Source organism: Pyxicephalus adspersus, chromosome 5 (assembly GCF_032062135.1).
Source record: "Pyxicephalus adspersus chromosome 5, UCB_Pads_2.0, whole genome shotgun sequence".
Lineage (NCBI taxonomy): Eukaryota > Metazoa > Chordata > Amphibia > Anura > Pyxicephalidae > Pyxicephalus > Pyxicephalus adspersus.
In genome coordinates, this window is record NC_092862.1 from 138,790,999 (window position 1) to 138,808,579 (window position 17,581).

The window sequence follows — 17,581 nt, forward strand, 5'->3', positions numbered from 1 at the left end:
GATTACCGATATCTCACACAAATTTCCTTTCCACTGCAATCATTCATTTTGAGATGTTAACAATCGAGCGAGGCGAAATTTACAGAAAACCATTCTGCCGCGCCAACATCGTCGCCCAGGCTACAGCTATAGCTGGAAAATTGTTTCAAGCAGGCTTCAAATCAAAATCACTCAAAAGTGACATTATCCAACATTCCTATGCAAAAATACTTATTTCTGACACACTTTTAGAAATTGCTGTAAGTGTAACTGCGAGAGTAAAGAGCTGTGAAGAATGTCATATAACAAAATTCTATGGTAAACAAATACCTGAGATATGGAAAATAATATTTATTTAATGGATGCATTTATTTCTGCAAACCTCTCTCAAAAGGAACTTAAAGGGGAAGCAGAGGTACAACTAAAAGTCTCTCCCAACTATCTCAGCCTCTTAACGTAATGCTTAGATTTAATGAATGGCCTCACATGAAGAAAAATATCACCTGCAGCTCTGCCCAAAAGTGCTTTGTGATTACCTCTTTTGTTAAAAAAAACATATTCAAGTCATGTTGCAACATAACACATGGAAGAGTATTGGAAGAGTATTGGGCCAGCAATGTGAAAGCCAGCCTTACCAACCAACAAGACAGTATAGGGAGCCTACTTCCTAGATGGACATTGAGAGCTGCAAATTGGAGTGCCTTGGGTTTCAGGGCTCCTAAGCTGCTTCAAATGAAAACTGTAGGCACATGGAGAGGTCTGAGAGCTTATGAAAGCTGCAGTATTTACAGTTGTTACTGGTATAGGTTTGTGTGACCCATGTATGTAGTTTCAGTATTTTCCCGTCCCTTTTTTAGCTGGGAACACCACCAGGCACTTTTTAGTAACCCCGGCTGTATTTGAAAGGTTACAGAAGAGTTGGGCCACAATACAGGGGAAGCCACCTGCATACAATTTCTTTCCACCCAGCTTTGAAAAACAATTCTGGGTTGAACACCGAGTTTGAAATACATTCTCTGCAAACCTGGCAGATGTATGGGATAAAATAACTTCAGCCTGGCAAATCAAGATATCCCAGGATCTCAAACCCATGACTAGGTAAAGTTGTCAGTGTGCCACCAAGAGAATAAACATGAAATTTAAACCAAAAAGTAAAAACTTGCCAAAGTAGCTAAGTAAAAGGATATTTAAGGAAATATCTAGAAGTGGTAATTGTGCCCAGGCAATACCCCAAAAAAAAAACCTTCAGTTTGAAATTCTACTCACTCCAAGTGCTAATACTAGCAGATTTTAGGAGAATTTATATCACTATTGTATGTCCACAGTGCAAATTCAAGGCATGGAAATTCATTAATGGGGAAAGACCAGCTGTCAGGAGACCAAATGCAATACTGCTGGAATAATCATTTGATAGTCAGAAGACCAGGCCCAGAATTAAAATTCATTGCAATTAATTCCAAAACAAATATATATATATAAATGTATCCTGACAATGTTCAGTAGGGTTGAGGTCAGGACTTTGTAGGCCACACAAGGTCCTCGACACTACAATGTGTTTTTATTGTGCTGGCTTTTTGCACAAGGACAGTTATGCACAAAAAAAGAAGAGTCTTTGTAATCTTACTTCTTTCTGACAAGTTGGCAATCATTTAAAATGTCTTTGTATGCTGCAGCATTTAAAGCATACCTAAAGTCAACATTTTTACATTAGATAGAAGGGTAGACCACCCTTCTAAATAAATAATAAAAAAAAAAACATTTTTACTTTAAGTGCAGCACCGCCCCTCTATGTCTTGATCGTCGTCGCAATCAAGAAGATGGCAGCGCCCGGCGCTTCCTCTGCGCCTGGCCGAAGAGGAATTCCAGGACGATGCGGGACCAGATTGTGGAAAGGACCAGTGTTATCAAGGGATCTGCAGGATTAAAGGTAAGCGTGATTTTTTTATTTACGCTTTAATTTCTTATTTCCGCGGAACAAAATTTATTTTAATTAAGTTCCGCTTTCATTTTGTATTTTGCAGGAATGTCCACATATATTGGCCATAGTCTTAGTGCAATAATCAGGTATCTACAAATTTTTGGTAAAATTGTGTAGCCAGGTTTTTTTTTTTCTATTTTTAACTTTTTAAAATAACTGAGAAATTTTATATAATATGCTTCTTTTATTTCCTGTAGCTTGAAAGCATCATTTCAGATCATCATCCTGCACTGCCATATATGTCTGTTGCAAACATGGCAATTTGTGTTTATGAGATGATCGAGTCTTATATCCCTGAAAAGCCTTAAAAAAAGAATTTACCTCTGCTGACAGCACCCAAAGTCTTGCTATAATCTCCAAGCTGTTCCAATGATTCTGCTTATTCTATTATTATTATTACACATATAACGCACAACAGGCATGACACTAACTGTCCCTCAAAGAGTCTCACAATCCAATGTCCCTACCCCAGTCATCTCTTAAAAACAGTCTAAGGGTAATTTTGGGGGGAAGCCAATTTACCTGACTGCATGTTTTTGGAATGAGTACCTGGAGGAAACACCACGCAAACATGGGGAGAACTTGCAAACTCCATGCAGATAGTGTCCTGGCTGACATTCTAACCTGGGACCTAGTGCTGCAAAGGCCAACATGCTAACCTCTGAGCCACCATGCTGTCTTTTTATTGTACCTGTCTCTTAGGAGTTCTAATCATCTAAATATATTATATAAATAAATATTCATTTTAGGTTTTCAATTTAATATTTTCAAATATTTTTCTAAATTATGCCAAAAGAAGTTACAACCTCTCAGACTTAGCAAAGATTTCCTGGGAGCATTTTTTAACACTTTATTTACAGAAACACCACTAAATATAATTTCCTGCCCAGGTGATTGGCCTATTTTTTTTCCAAAAGTCAATGCAAAGGTTTAAAAAAACCTGCAAAGAACCTGGCATTCTGAACTCTTAGACCTTAATGTCCACCTTGTTAAGTTAGCCATCTACAGGAGTGAATAGGCATACAAAGCCTTGTATAAGAACTAACAGGCAGAAACTCACTCTTATTAGCTTTTTTAAATCATTCCTGAAATGCCTGTCTGTGCATTATGAGAAACAAAGCAGGTAGAAATCTGCATCAAAGTTTGCAGGTCTGCAAATAAATCTGCAAAAAAATGTATATAACAAGACAGTTTGTACCCCATCTAACCCTGAACAAAATTCTTTGCTAAAAAAAAACAAAAAAAACAAAAAAAAACAGGTTTGCGAAGGGAAAACAAATAGCAACTCTAGTCCTAGGAGCAATACTCGAACATCTGTTTCATGTCCTGTCAGCCTGTAAATGAAAGCTATTTAAAAATGGGTTCTAATATAATTCAAACGTAGATGTGTGCAAATTTAGCTACACACACACACACACACACACACACACACACACCACTGGCCAACTGTGTACATCAACATGCCACTTATCACCAGGCTATACAATGCAGGCAGATCATGGTTGGTAGGAAGTAAATTTTGCAGACTAGAAGACTTTTCCACCCCAATTATCTGTAATGGTTTTCCTCACCCTTTTCAGCTGGCTCCTATCTTCTGCACATAAAGAGCCCTAAAAATCCATCTTTTCAAACTCGTCTACATGACTTCTTCTGTCTCTTAAACACTCACTCATCACCCACCATTCCATATCTCCCCTCCCATTGTGTGCTTGCTCCCCCCACCTCTTAGATTGTAAGCTCCTTTGGACGGCTTGTTCTGTGTCATTTTTTGTTTCTGTCTGTCATATGCAACTCCTATTTATTTTACAGTGCAGTGTAATATGTTGGCACTTTATAAATACATAATGAACTGCAGTTCCCCCCAATGTGCAGCACCAATGTGTGCTCTAGTTGAAAATACTGTAATGCATTACTGTGAGATGCTAAAATTAAATACCGTATACTAAATTGGCTCCTTCACTACACCAATGCAAGTGAATTCATAAGTGTTAAATGCAACACGCATGTGAATTAGGCCTCAACAATATCGCCTTCAGTGTTCTCCCCAGCCCCATTTAGCTGGGCGCACCACCCGGCACTTTTCATTACCCACCCGGCTGTTTTTGGGTAGTTACTGATAAGCTGGGTCACAATACAAGGTCTGCCGCCCGCCTTAAAGTTCCTCCCACCTGGTTAAAAAAAATCCTGGGTTGGGCACTGTCCTTGCATCTGCAGGCTTTACGTACAAAGCTGCAACTACCCCGTCTTAGGGTACGTACACATATGATTCTCGTCTGATAATCGCCTCAGGGCTGATAGACGAGAATCTGGCATGAAGTGGAGAGAACGCAGCAGAGTGCGGCTCTGTCCCCCACATAGAGAAGAACGCAGCCGTATGTACAGCGCTCTTTCATGCATCGAGCAGTCTTTTGTTGTTGGAAAGGACTGTAAAAGATCCTTTCCGATGGCAATAAATGCACGTGTGTACGCAACCCTAGCGCTCGGCTTCTTGTGTTGACAAGTAGTGTGTCTCATAAAAAACAGCAAGTTTATTTAACCCCCTAACCGCTAAGCCCGTAATTTCTCGCACTAAATATTTTTGCTCTTTTGGTTAAGCCCGTATTTTTTCGCCTACACTAAAATCCCCACTTACCTGGTTTATATTCATGATATCTACTAGAACCCTATTCGGACATATTTCTGTAAGTTACAGGTCTACAATTTAAAAAAAAAAATTTCATGAAAACCTGTGACGCTTTTGGAACAGAAATCTAGAAATCAGTGTAACGCTCAGGTGGTTAAAAGCAAACTATTTGCTTATTTGTAGTTTCCCTATCCCTTGGGAGAGGCAAAAAACATAAGCGATGCAAACTTACCAGGGCCAGATAAAGACCTCTTATGTGCACATACCCAACACTGGAAACAGAAATAATCACAGCATTGTGATTTTATCAAACCCTAGCTTAGAACTTCAACTACAAACATCATGTTTATTTTCTGAATCTTTTTCTGACAATGTTTATCCATAAAAGATATCAAAACCTCTTTTATATATAAAAGAATGTTTTATCAGCCCTTTAAATGCTAAAGATGAGAATCAAAATGTGTCTTAGCTTCCATCTCTGCACATTAATCTGTTAAACGGTAAACATGAGGAGAGAAAATATTGAAAAAGTTGGCATGGTTAATCCTTCAGTAGAAGCCACTTACCCCCCAGACATAAAGGGTTTCAATTACCAAACCATTGAAGGCTCCTTGGGGGTATGGTAAAGAAAGTCTTGACACTTGAAATTCAGGGGGTTGGAAAGCTTGCAGAAGCCTTAAATCTGGATCAATCTGATATCCAGAGCCACTTGCAGCTTTGCAGGTAGGGGGTGTAAGTATTTTACTTCTCATAAAGCTAATGGACTTAAAACTAGAGTAAAATTGCTTTTTCTGTGAAACCATGGAAGTATAAAGATGCAGAATGTATTTTAAGAAGGCTTTTATGAAAAAAAAATGCTGCAATCTATTTTTCCTAGTGAACTACATGGGTAATTTTTTTTTCTGGGGCATTCAGCATTGTAAAAGGACAAAATGAAAAAAAAAATAGGTTTTAAGGTAACAAATTGCAAGGATTTAAAGGGGCTCAGTCAATGTTGCTATCCAGCATATTAAAGGTTGAATGATGCCAGTTTTCTGACTTTTATTTGGATTCACGGAGCAGCACAGTGGCCCAGTGGTTAGCACTCTGGCCTTTGCAGTGCTAGGTCCCAGGTAATCCCGGCCAGGACAATATCTGCATGGAGTTTGCAGGTTCTCCCTGTGTTTGTGTGGGTTTCCTCACACATCCCAAAAACATGCAGTTAGGCTAATTGGCTTCCCCCCAATGAATTGTCCTTAGACCGTGATAAAGACATATGACGATGATAGGACATTAGATTGTGAACACTTTTGAGGGACAGCTAGGGACATGACTATTGACTGTGTACAGCGCTGCGTAATATGTCTGTGCTATATAAATACTGTATATAAATAAAAATAATAATTCAACAGATTCACTGTCATCCAATGAGTTCAGATCTTAGTTACTTCATTTTTCATGAGTACCCACAGGCAATAAGTTATCTTTAGATTGATGTTGGCGATAGATGCCTACAAATTTATTTTTTGACTTACTTTTAACACATTGCATTATGTGGTGTAAAAAGTTCACATCACATCTGTTACTCGAAGCATAATATGGATTCAGTAGCCATGTTACCAGCACCTTAGATAATATCATGCTGTTATAATAAATTATTAATATACAGTATTTATATAGTGCCAACATATTACGCGGCGCTGTACATGAAATAGGGGTTGCAGTCACGCAGAAAATGACAAAGGAGGAGAAAAGGACCCTGCCCGGAAGAGCTTACAATCTAAGAGGTGGGGAAGCAGCATACAATAGGAGGGGGTAAATGGATTGGTGGGTGAGTAGTGAGTGTTTTAATAGACAGAAGAAGACGGGTAGGCAAGGTTTACTTTTATTATTTACATTTGAAGCAGTGGATAGGTTTTGGCTGTATTTTTGCAAACTTTTTCTTTACTGCCGCTGGTAGTACAGAACAAAAGCAAATTCCAAATATTCCTAAGACCTAGAACAACCCCATCTTTCATGTCCTTTCCACCTTGAAATCATTTACTAATCTTGGCCATGTGCCTATATTCTTCAGCAAACATGACTCTGTACAGGTAACTGAAAGGAAAAAAAAGAAGCCATGTGTAGTTCACGTGATTCTCAGCTCTGCAGCCACGAGCTCCAACACTAACTATAGAACAAGTTACACAGAGGTCAAGTTTTATGACCTGCAGGAGGCATGAACCCATTACGGTAATCACCTTTCTCAAATTACACATGCAAACATACATATATAGCTCTTAAACCAAATGAACAAGAAAAAAACTACATTTAAACAGTGTTAATAAAAAAGATGAATGAAAAATGAAAGCCTTGCTTTATGCTTCCTTGCAATTAGTCATGTTATCTCATCCAACTAAGCCTGCAAACATGCAGGTAGAATTGGTGTTAGTTTAGCATTTGGTCACATGACTTACTGCCAAGGCAATATTAATAGAGAACCTGTGAGGTCAGTAATAGGAAAGCTACTTGTTCACTTAAAAAACATGTATCAGTTCTCAGCCTTATTAACATGGTAGAACCCTTGAAATAACTTTCAGGTCTCAGGGAACCCCTGCCAATGCTATTAAATATGCCAAATTCATGGTACATAAACATGGTACCTGGTGGTTAATAGGATGAGTGCCACTTACATTGTTTGCCAGTGGGATGAATGTCACCAGATAACTGGTGTCAGTGGTAACTGATCTGAGATGCACTAAATGCACTCATGGAGCAGAGGTTGCCAATCTTTCGGACCTCATGGACCACTAAATTCATCATTTTAAATCCCGTGGACTCTGAATAATAATTTTTTTTTTTTTAAAGATAAACACATTTGTAAAATAATGATCTTCCTAATGGTGGCTGACGACAACTGTGCAGGTTCTGATTCATTGATCAGCTCACAGTTAAGGGAAGTATTACAATTGTTACTATTATCATAGTTGCATTATCTTTGGTATTACTAAAGAAATGCAAAATATTTATTTGCTTTTTCCCACTCATTATGGGTATATTTCATTTAAATCTAAGACCAACAAGAAATGATAATTATCATAGTCAAACTACTTGATACCATTAAATATAACAGGTAAAGAAAATACACAGTTATACTTACCTAAAAGAGCATCTGAGAAATAAATAAAATAAAACAATGGCATGAGAATTGGTATTGGTGGAGTGAGGTGACTGTTGTAATGGTGGAAACAATACTGAAGCGTATGGCAATGGTTGCCTCATACAACAACGCCTCCCTTGTTTTTCTGTCTTTAGTACAGTTCATGAATTTAGTGCAATATAAAGAACAAAATGGTCATTCAAAATATAAAAATTTATTAGAAAATTATTTTTGTTTTATTATTAATAAAACATAAAAATTGCAAATAATGTCCAGATTTTTCTGTGGACACCAGTTGGTGACCACTGCTCTGGAGGAACCCTGGTTGGGAATTATCGGCATACATACCCAACTGACCTGTACTATGGCCACCTGAATACTTTAACAAGAAGCTATCATTCAACTAAGAGGCAGGGTTATCACTTATTTTGTATGTCTGCAAGTTATCAAACTGCAAAAACTGTCTCAGTGAGTCATCAGAAGAAGAATTAACTTTTTTGTCTCCCTGTATTTCTGGATATTGCCCTTCCAGACATAACAATGCATCTATACAGTTCATTATGTATAACTTTGCAATGATTGGCTTGTTCTTGTCCTTAGAAGACTCCAAAACAGAGATCATTTCAGGAATACAGGAAGACACAGGACTTTTAATGAAAAGATCAGTCTGGTCTTCCCAGAATTGAGAAAACCTGACTGACACTCCTTAGAAATATAATTTAGCAATTTATCCTCCATTTGTATTCCAAGAGTACCATTCACTCTTATTCAGAGTTATACCATTCACAATAATGCTCCAAACAGATAAACCATGCCGGCCTTTGCCATAATGACATAATTTGGTAATATGTTTAAATAAACACATAGCAATAAATAAAATGTCAACTGTGCGCATTGTCTGTCTTAATCAGCACAAGTTCATAAATAAGTAAACTTGCCAGAAATAACAAACAGCAGCACTCACATACAAAGTCAGGCAAATCAAATTACAAAACAATGATTTAACCTGCTGCATAATTGTTCCATGGACACAAACCAGAGCCTTACTGGGATCTGTTACACTGCAATAATTTCAGACAAATTCTGATTATCCTGATATAACATAATCATGATCTCAAGGAAGTGGACTGCCGTTCAGACAGCTGACGAGTCAGATGGAAGTCAGTAGCCCTGACAGCCTCAGGAAAACATGGCCACTTTGCGGCTTATCTGCTTAATGTCAAAGTCAGAGGCCAGAAGTCATAAACCAGGCTGATTGGAGGTATATGTAAACAACATTATCTGAATGACAGGCAATGCAGTCTGGGGCAGACATGAAAATAGCTACACCTGTCTCTGGCCATACAAATCCAGATAAAGGAAAGCAAAGATATGGAAGCAGAGTAAAGCTACGTACACACTTCCAATTATTATCGTCGGAAAACGAACGACGAACGTTCCTGCACGATATATATGAACGATCGTATAGCACCGATCCTGCACAGAGAGGTAACGACACGATCGTTCGTAGATATTGTACACACAATAGATACGATCGTTTAAGCGATAGAGGAACTATGTGCATGACCGGAAAGTGAACGGACGTTCGTTCATCACGCATGCTCTGAACATGGACGATCAACGAACGACCGTACACACGAACGATGTTCAACGATCGTCACCCAATCCGATCCGCCGGTCCGGTCGTTCGTTTCCAACAATTTTCCTCGTTCGTTGGCGTCGTTGGTTACTTTTTTACGAACGATTTTTTGCCCAATCGATCGTTCGTCGTTCGATTGGAACGATAAAAATTGGAAGTGTGTACGCACCTTAAGTAAGTGAAAGTTTCTTCCTTGACAAGTTAAAGTAGATTAAGACCGAGTGTTTTTTTTTAAATAATTGACAGTATGTATGTGTATTTATAATCATTGCCTGATAAAAATAGATCATATATGTACAGAATTTCACAGATGTACTATGTAGGTACACATGTCAGATGATTCTCGTCCAATAATAGCCCTTAGGAAGAGAATCTGACGTGTACAGTGCTCGTCGTTCATGGATCCATCCTGGCCGATCATATTAACCGTTCTCCATAGAACAGAACGGTGCTGTATGTACAGCGCTCATTCGTGCATTGTTCAGTCTTGTTGATGGAAAGGATCAGAAAGATCCATTCCAACAACAAATACTGCACGTGTGTACCCAGCCTTACATAGAGAAGAAATAAATGTCAACATCTACATTTCTTAGATTCACTTTTTTAGTATACTGCCGAAATGGTTTAAAATGCACTGCTCCTACAAATGAGATTTTGAGTAAATCATATGGTTAAACAGCACAAAAAAAGTCAGTAAGCATACACATATTTTACAAGATAAATCTAGACAACACATAGATATCTGAACCTTCGCTCCAACAAACAAACACCATTGTATACAAGCAGATGTGTTCCTGACAAGGGTTATTAGGCAAGACAGAAACATTAGAACACCTAATATGTGGCAAAATGTATTAGGACACTATGCAAAATTATTGAGTTCTGATGTTTCCAGTTTGGGTATTATACATGGTACAGTGCAGATATTTTTTTCACTCCTAGCTTTGTTGAAATAGTTTCAAAAAGGCCCTTTTCTCTTACAGCATGGCTGCAGGAAAAGACGTGAGTTTGGTGTGAATCTCAGCTATATGAACACCTCTGGAATGAAACAGAATGCTGAATTCTAACCAGATCTTATTATCCAACATCATCTGACCTCACACAAAGACTCTTTTGGCTAAATAGGGGCTGCAAAACTTGTAAAAGGGGGACCAACTTCAAATTGATGCCATGGGTGTGGAATGGAAGATCTAACAAGCTCAGTCATCCACAAACCCTAAGCCATACAATATACCCTTCTTTAGTGCACTCCATTTTTGTCCTCATTAGTGGAGACAATTTGTAGGGTAAATATTTGGTTCAATTTGGAAAGATTTCCTGGTGCATCCTGTAGCAAATAATAATTTGGGATCTCCAGTTTTAGAAACACTTGACCAAAAAAATTAGGAAATCGCTATTCTTGGAGGATGTTCATTCCACTGTTTCATTTTGTTGTTGTAATAGCACAGGTTTTCTTTAGACCAAGTAGGAAAGAAAAAAATAATCTGGAATCACCCAACAATGAGGAAAAAATGTTGAACCAACCCAAAACATTCCACTCTCGCTTCCACCAGTACTTTGTTGAACCTCCTCTGGCTTTTATAACAGCCTAAATTATTAGAGGCATAGATTTCACCAATAAAACAATATTCCTCATCAATAAGGGTCCAACATTTTTTGTACAGCGCTTGACATCTCAGCTTTGCAGATTGAAGCCTTATCCAGGACCAATGTTTTAAATTTCTGACAAATTTTTAGCCAGATAGGAATGAACATCCAACAAAGGCCAGTGTTCTCCCCAGCCTCTTTTAGCTGGGCACACCACCCAGTACTTTTCAGTAACCACCCCGCTGTATTTTTGTGGTTAATGAAGAGTTGGGTCACAATACAAGGACCGCCATCCACCTATAGCTTCTTCCCAACCCAGTTTAAATAAACTGAACACTATCTATTAGCATTTTCAGCATTTGCTTTTATTTTGGGCTCCCCACACCATGTTGGGAACAGTAAAGTAAGCAGTCATTCACCAGGAAGCAGTCGTTCTTGCTATACACAAATTACTTCCTACAGCTATAAAACAAACAATAATCTATGCAATTTTGTTGTGTAATGTTGTTTACTTTATTTGAAAATTTCAATAAAAACTTTGAAGAAAAAAAAAACAAAAAAAAAACAGCAGGACTAATCAACGGTTTTCAGATTTTTACAGCATTCCTCAAATTATGATGCTTGCTCTCACATTTCAACCAATAAAATATGCAGTCGGTCACTAAAACGCTTATCTCAACTTCATTTGCAAGGTGGTGCCTACTCAGGATTCCTTTGGTTTCATAAAAACTAGGTAAGTGACCTTCATAGGCAGCAGAAAAGGCCATTAGTTGCATTCACACATGTGGTGGATGAGGAAAGTCAATGTTGTTGGGAGTGTTTTTGGGTCAGCCTGCATTTTAACAGCAGAGAAGAAATGGGCATCCATGGGCCAGCCACACCAGGCTGCCATCCAACCATTTATAAATGTGTGGAGCCATTTCTTTTGGTATATTGAACAAGTTTTGTTATGGAGCTGAGGTCAGGTCTGCCTCCAAGGCACTGCCTCTAACCAGGCCCTCAGTCATCCCAATTTAATTTATTCCAGAGCAATAGGTAGCAACATATTTGCCAACAAACTTCGCGGCTCAACCAGTTTCTAAAGGTGATCATACACATTCCAGCCTGCGTGTATGCTGTCTTTTAGACCTACCAACAACAATCTAGTCCAAGGGCATGTTTGACAGGATACAAATTGTAAAAATTGTTTACCTCACATTGCACAGTCCAGTGCAGTAAATCTCCAACAACTAAGTAATGCAATGACCAACCTAAAAAAAAAGCCAAAGCTGTCCACGTGCTACAATACGGTTACACAACCTATTTTAGACGTCATAGTCTTTATGAGTGAGTATATTTAAAAGATTTTGAATGCTCACACTAGGTAGGAGATTGCGACACGTGGCTATTTTAACAACTTTTCCACAACAGCATTATAAAATCCTGGAATTGTAATTAGGGTTCTACTATCACATGTAAAAGGACAACCTGGTAAGTTTTTCAAAATGTTTAAAAGTAGAAAGAGGTAACAGATTTTGTGTCCAGGTTTGGAAAAGTTACCCCCACTGCCTGACTTTACCGCCTTGTCCTGGTGACTCCTATTGCCCCCATAGGGTGTCACAGGTCTCACAGAAAGTAAGGGATAACTCCCTAATGGGGGAATATACCGAAATAAGACCCTGACAACACCCAATCTGAAGAAGTTCTACAAAATATTAACGTCACTAAACCATCCTTCAAACTCAAAGTTGTACATACAGCAGCAGAACAAATGTCAAATGTAACACAATATGCTGACAGGTAGGCTTTTGTATGACAAAGGAATGTTATTTATTTTGTCAAACGCTCATACCTGCCTGTCAGAAGTTCTTTTTTGTGTGTACAATGAGATGCACATGCATGTGCAGTGATCTCTGCCACAGGAGGAAGCAACTCTGCATGTGCACAGTTACCTCGTCCTGGCTCAACCAATCAATAGACCAAAGATTTGGAAGAAGACTGGATGAAAATGCTCCAGGAGAGAAAGCGTGAATGGCATCATTGGAGGGGGGTGACTGTGCGAAGTGCTCTAAGATGAAAATATGATGACCATATTTCACATATGACAAAGACTCACCCACACAAAATGACTTCATTTCCGCTATATTAAAATTATCAGTCAGCAGGCAACATTGCATTGGGGTTTGATTCATCCAGCCTGACTTTATTGATTTAACGTTGTTGTAACCTGCATAACTTTTAGCTTTAGGTGCACATATGGTAGTGGCTTCAATACACAGGCCATAAGACCGCAAAAAAAACAAACATAGCCACCTTTAAAAAAAAAAAAAGGAAATGGAATCAGTGATGATCTTTGATAATAGTTTTTACACAAGTGAAACTGAATGGTGGGTCACATTATTAAGATATGGAATGCAGCTTATCTTCAGCCAAAATCAAGACTCTACATGAGCACTGATAAGTACACGATATTCTGATATTAAGATATTCAGCTAAGTAAAACCTCATTTTTTGTGAAAACTGTTTCTCATATTTTGACAATCATCATTTTGCAATCCCTGGCTAAAAATTTGTCACACCATCTAAAAACTGATCCCCTGAGGAAGCAGAAAAGTGAAACATGTCAGGATACAAGACGTTACTGTATTTGTACTCAGGGTTACCTATGTCTAGAAATAAGGTCCTAAATCTTAGTTTAACAATTTTGGGACTGACCTACTATTTCTGTTTACTTGCATACTACCAAAATCCATGTGTCTTATATGATGTGGAATATAATACACACAATATATGTTTATTTGCCAGAAAAACCCTGACTCTCCTTTCTTTCATTTTTTTGCACTGATAAGAGCTATAAGACACCTATAGGGTATTGCAAATAAAAAAAGAGAAAGACTCTTTTTAACACTCCCCGTAGTATGCTTCTCTAAACTTGACCAAGACAAAGTACTGTGGTCTCATATCATTATGAGGGCTTTCTCCTGTACCCACCCGTCAGCTATTTTCCTAGTGTCAATTCCCTTAGTTTAAAAACGGACGCATTTACATCAGTGTGTAGTAACGTTGGAGATCAGGGTAAGGCTTTTAACATCACATCACCTGCCCTATGCCTGCTTCTACTCCATGATTCTTTATCAATGGCCGGGTCCTTCTTCCTCCTGGTGAAACGCTTTACGTTTTTCTAACTGGTAACTGCGGGACAAAATATTAGTACATGTAAGGTTCCACGCAGGATGAATAGTGGGACATGCAATCCCAACACAATGTAGGAAATTATGATGTTCCACTGCTTAGACATGGCTCAAGGCACCATGTAGAGATCTACTGCGAGAAATACTGATATCAAAAAAGGAATACAGTATTCTCCCCAGAAATTTTATAAATTGGGTAGGAAGAAGCAGTAGGCGGGTGGTGGCCCCTGTATTGTAACCCAACTTTTCAGCAACCAACCAAAAACAGTGGGGTGGTTACCAAAAAGTGTCAGGTGGTTTGCCCAGTTAAAGAGAACTGGGGGTTCAGAACACTGGAATACAATTAATTTCTGACCTTTTCAAGCAGAGAAATTGAAAAACAAAATGCATGACACGTTTGAGCAGAGGATAGATATAAGGCAAAGTTTTTACATTCGCAGACATGAGCTTTAAATAAACCTCTAGTGACACATTAAACAGAGCTGGGCCTAAAATACTCCATATGTTACTATTGCTATGTGTGTGCCCTTAAGGCAGCATTTATCAACCATGGTTGCCCGGAGTTCCTTAAGCAATTTGAGCCTCTCAGGTCAGTGTAAGTGACACCAATGATATTTTTGGCTATCTGTAAGGGTGAAATTCTTCCCAATGGCCGGCTATGTACACATAATTACATAGTAGGTCAGGTTTAAAAAATACATAGGTCCAGCAAGTGCACCCAGTAGGGAAATAAACATATCCCAAATATAAAACCCTAGTAGACATAGATGGCCCAGAGGAAGGCAAAATAAAACCCTGGTACAATTTGCTCCAACAGGGGAAAAAATTCTTTTCTGGTTCCATGAGGCAATTAAATGTTCCCTGGATCACCAATCTCTGTTATCTTTACTTTAAAGCCCTAATAGCCAGTTATATTCTGTGCTTCTAGAAATCATCCAGCTTTTTCTTAAAGCAATCTATAGTAGTTGCTAAAACTTCTTCCAGAGGGAGCCAATTCCATATTTTCACAGACCTTACAGTAAAGAATGCCTTCCTTACCTGAAGATTAAACTTCTTTTCCTCCAGACACAACGAGTGTCCCCTTGTTCTTTGTAAATATCTCAAAGTGAATATTGGGGAAGAGAGTTCTCTATATGGACCATTAATATATTTATACAGGGTGATCATATCCCCCCCTTATACGTCTCTTCTCAGGGCAGAATAGACTCAGTTCAGCTAATCTCTCCTCATAGCGGAGCTCCTCCATTCCTTTTATTAGTTTAGTTGCCCTTCTCTGCACTCTCTCCAATTCAACAATGTCCTTGTTGTGAACTGGTGCCCAAAACTGGACTGCATATTCCAGATGTGATCTGACCAATGCTTTGTACAGGGGCAGGATGTCTCCATCTCTGCAGTCTATTCCTCTTTAATACAAGAAAGTACTTTACTAGCTTTAGATATTGCAGCTTGGCATTGCATGCTGTTATTATGTCTATGTTCTACCAGAACCCCCAGATCGTTTTCCATTTCTGACTTCCCCAAATGTATTCCCCCTAGACAGTATGAAGCATGCATGTTGTTATCTCCCAAGTGCATAATTTTACATTTATCTATATTAAATGTCATTTGCCACTTGGCTGCCCCAAAAAAAGTACATCCAGGTCTGCTTGTAGATTATAGACATCCTGTATGGACTTAATTTCATTACATAGTGGTATCTATTATTACACGCGTGCAATAATTGTCGCTGGAAACAAATGATTAACGAACGATTGCTCGATAATCGTTAACAAAAAAAGTGCACGACTCCGATGAACGTCGCTGGAAACGAATGACCGCCCTGGCGGATCAGTTTAAGGTGCCGATCATTTGCTACCTATTAAATGTACAATAGTGTCGTGGATCGTGGTACACTTTCTCCGGTACACATCACTTCCTGCAGCATTCAAACGATCGCATCTAGTGGTGTACATAATTGATGGATTATATTTGAACCATCGTATCGTTACAGCATGTACAGAATCCTGCACTATACGATTGTTCAAAATAATCAAGACTATTCATAAATTGTTTTCTAATGACAAATATTGCACGTGGCCTTACCTGCTTATTTCACCTTGGCAATGATGAATACAGCAACATACTTACCTTATTCTAGCAGACTTCCTTCTCTTTGCACGACCGGTCCTCATAAAAGCCTCCTTCCGATGCCCCTGATTGGTCGCAGCTTTGTATGGGAGGATGCTGATGGTAAGTCAGCAACCAAGGAGAACGCTGGGTGCCTAAGGGGGGCAAATATTTTACCTTATTCACGATCCCTTAGGTAAAACAAGCAGCTGATGCTTGCAGAGGGGAACTGGACCCACAGCAAGGGTCATGAATTACCATCGGAGTTCAGCTTTAAAAAAATGGAAATAAAGCAACCTGTATTTTAGTTAGCAGCAAGGCCGGGCAGGTGATGACACAGCTATAAAGGTATTTTAATCCTCCATCTTCCCTAAGGAGGTATGTACACACAATACACATTTATATGCAGTTTTATAAATCAACAGTTTCTAAGACAATCGGTCTGTTTTGGTAAGTAGGAGAGGTTCTGTATTCCACTTGGTTGCCATAGGCAACCACCTCCCCTGCAGATTCCATTACCCAGCACTGTGTCTACCAGCCTTCAGCTATGACAGCTCACTGGTATAAAGATGACATTAGGTGAAGAAGATCCCAGGCCTGCACCCTAATCACCATGGAAGACCCTCCAGTTCTTCTGTGTACCCCTACATTGAATCTACACACAAGGACAGGCCCAGGGTCACCAGCTCTGTCACCCAAAACAACGTTGTCAGGGTGACCTACGAAGGGCTTTCGGTTCTATGTCTTCCCCTGCACCCGTGCTACCTCTTAGAATTGCCCCCCAGCACATTTGCAGCCCCCTGTGTCCCCCTTTACTGTGTACATACCTTGGCAGCCATGCTGTACAAAAACTCACACACACTTCCCCTCAGACACTTCCACCACACGTGACAGCCACCCCGCCCCCCAACACCAGAACGGCAGCCGCTGGTTGGTCGAGAGAGGCTTCCCGCCTCTCCGGCTTGTCACGTGACCTCGCGTCCTTCGCCGGCGTGTAGAGGAGAAGTGTAGAGGGAGGGGTGTGACGTCACTCACCTGTCTATGTGGTGTGTGAGGAAAGAGAGAGAGGCCCAAATGTACACATTGTAATCTATATTATAGTAATCATTAAAATAGTAATCTACATTGAATGAGCTTCTATGGTGTCCTAGAAACTGCACTCTGTGATAAGGAGCTGCAGACAAGCTCCCAGAGAATAAAGAGAACCTGTTACCAATAAATCATTACACTTTTACATTAGTTGCTATAGCAACAAAAGCCATGGTTCCTGTTTGCATTTTAACTTGAGTTCAATGATGTCCTTTTTCATACATACATAAATAAATATCTATCTATATATATATATATATATATATATATATATTTATTTATTTATAGATAT

General features: G+C 39.1%; 1 protein-coding gene across 2 annotated transcripts in view; it reads right to left on the reverse strand.

Annotated features, from left to right (window-relative positions):
• The window catches only part of SLC25A13 (solute carrier family 25 member 13), a 105,847-nt gene extending 88,734 nt beyond the window's left edge, over positions 1-17,113 (reverse strand). For both annotated transcript variants that reach the window (XM_072412916.1, XM_072412917.1), the window contains exon 1: positions 17,028-17,113. In XM_072412916.1, coding sequence (XP_072269017.1) covers positions 17,028-17,039 — 12 coding nt within the window. In that variant the 5' untranslated portion in view covers positions 17,040-17,113. The remainder of the gene's footprint in view (positions 1-17,027) is intronic.
• Positions 17,114-17,581: the final 468 nt, after the last annotated feature.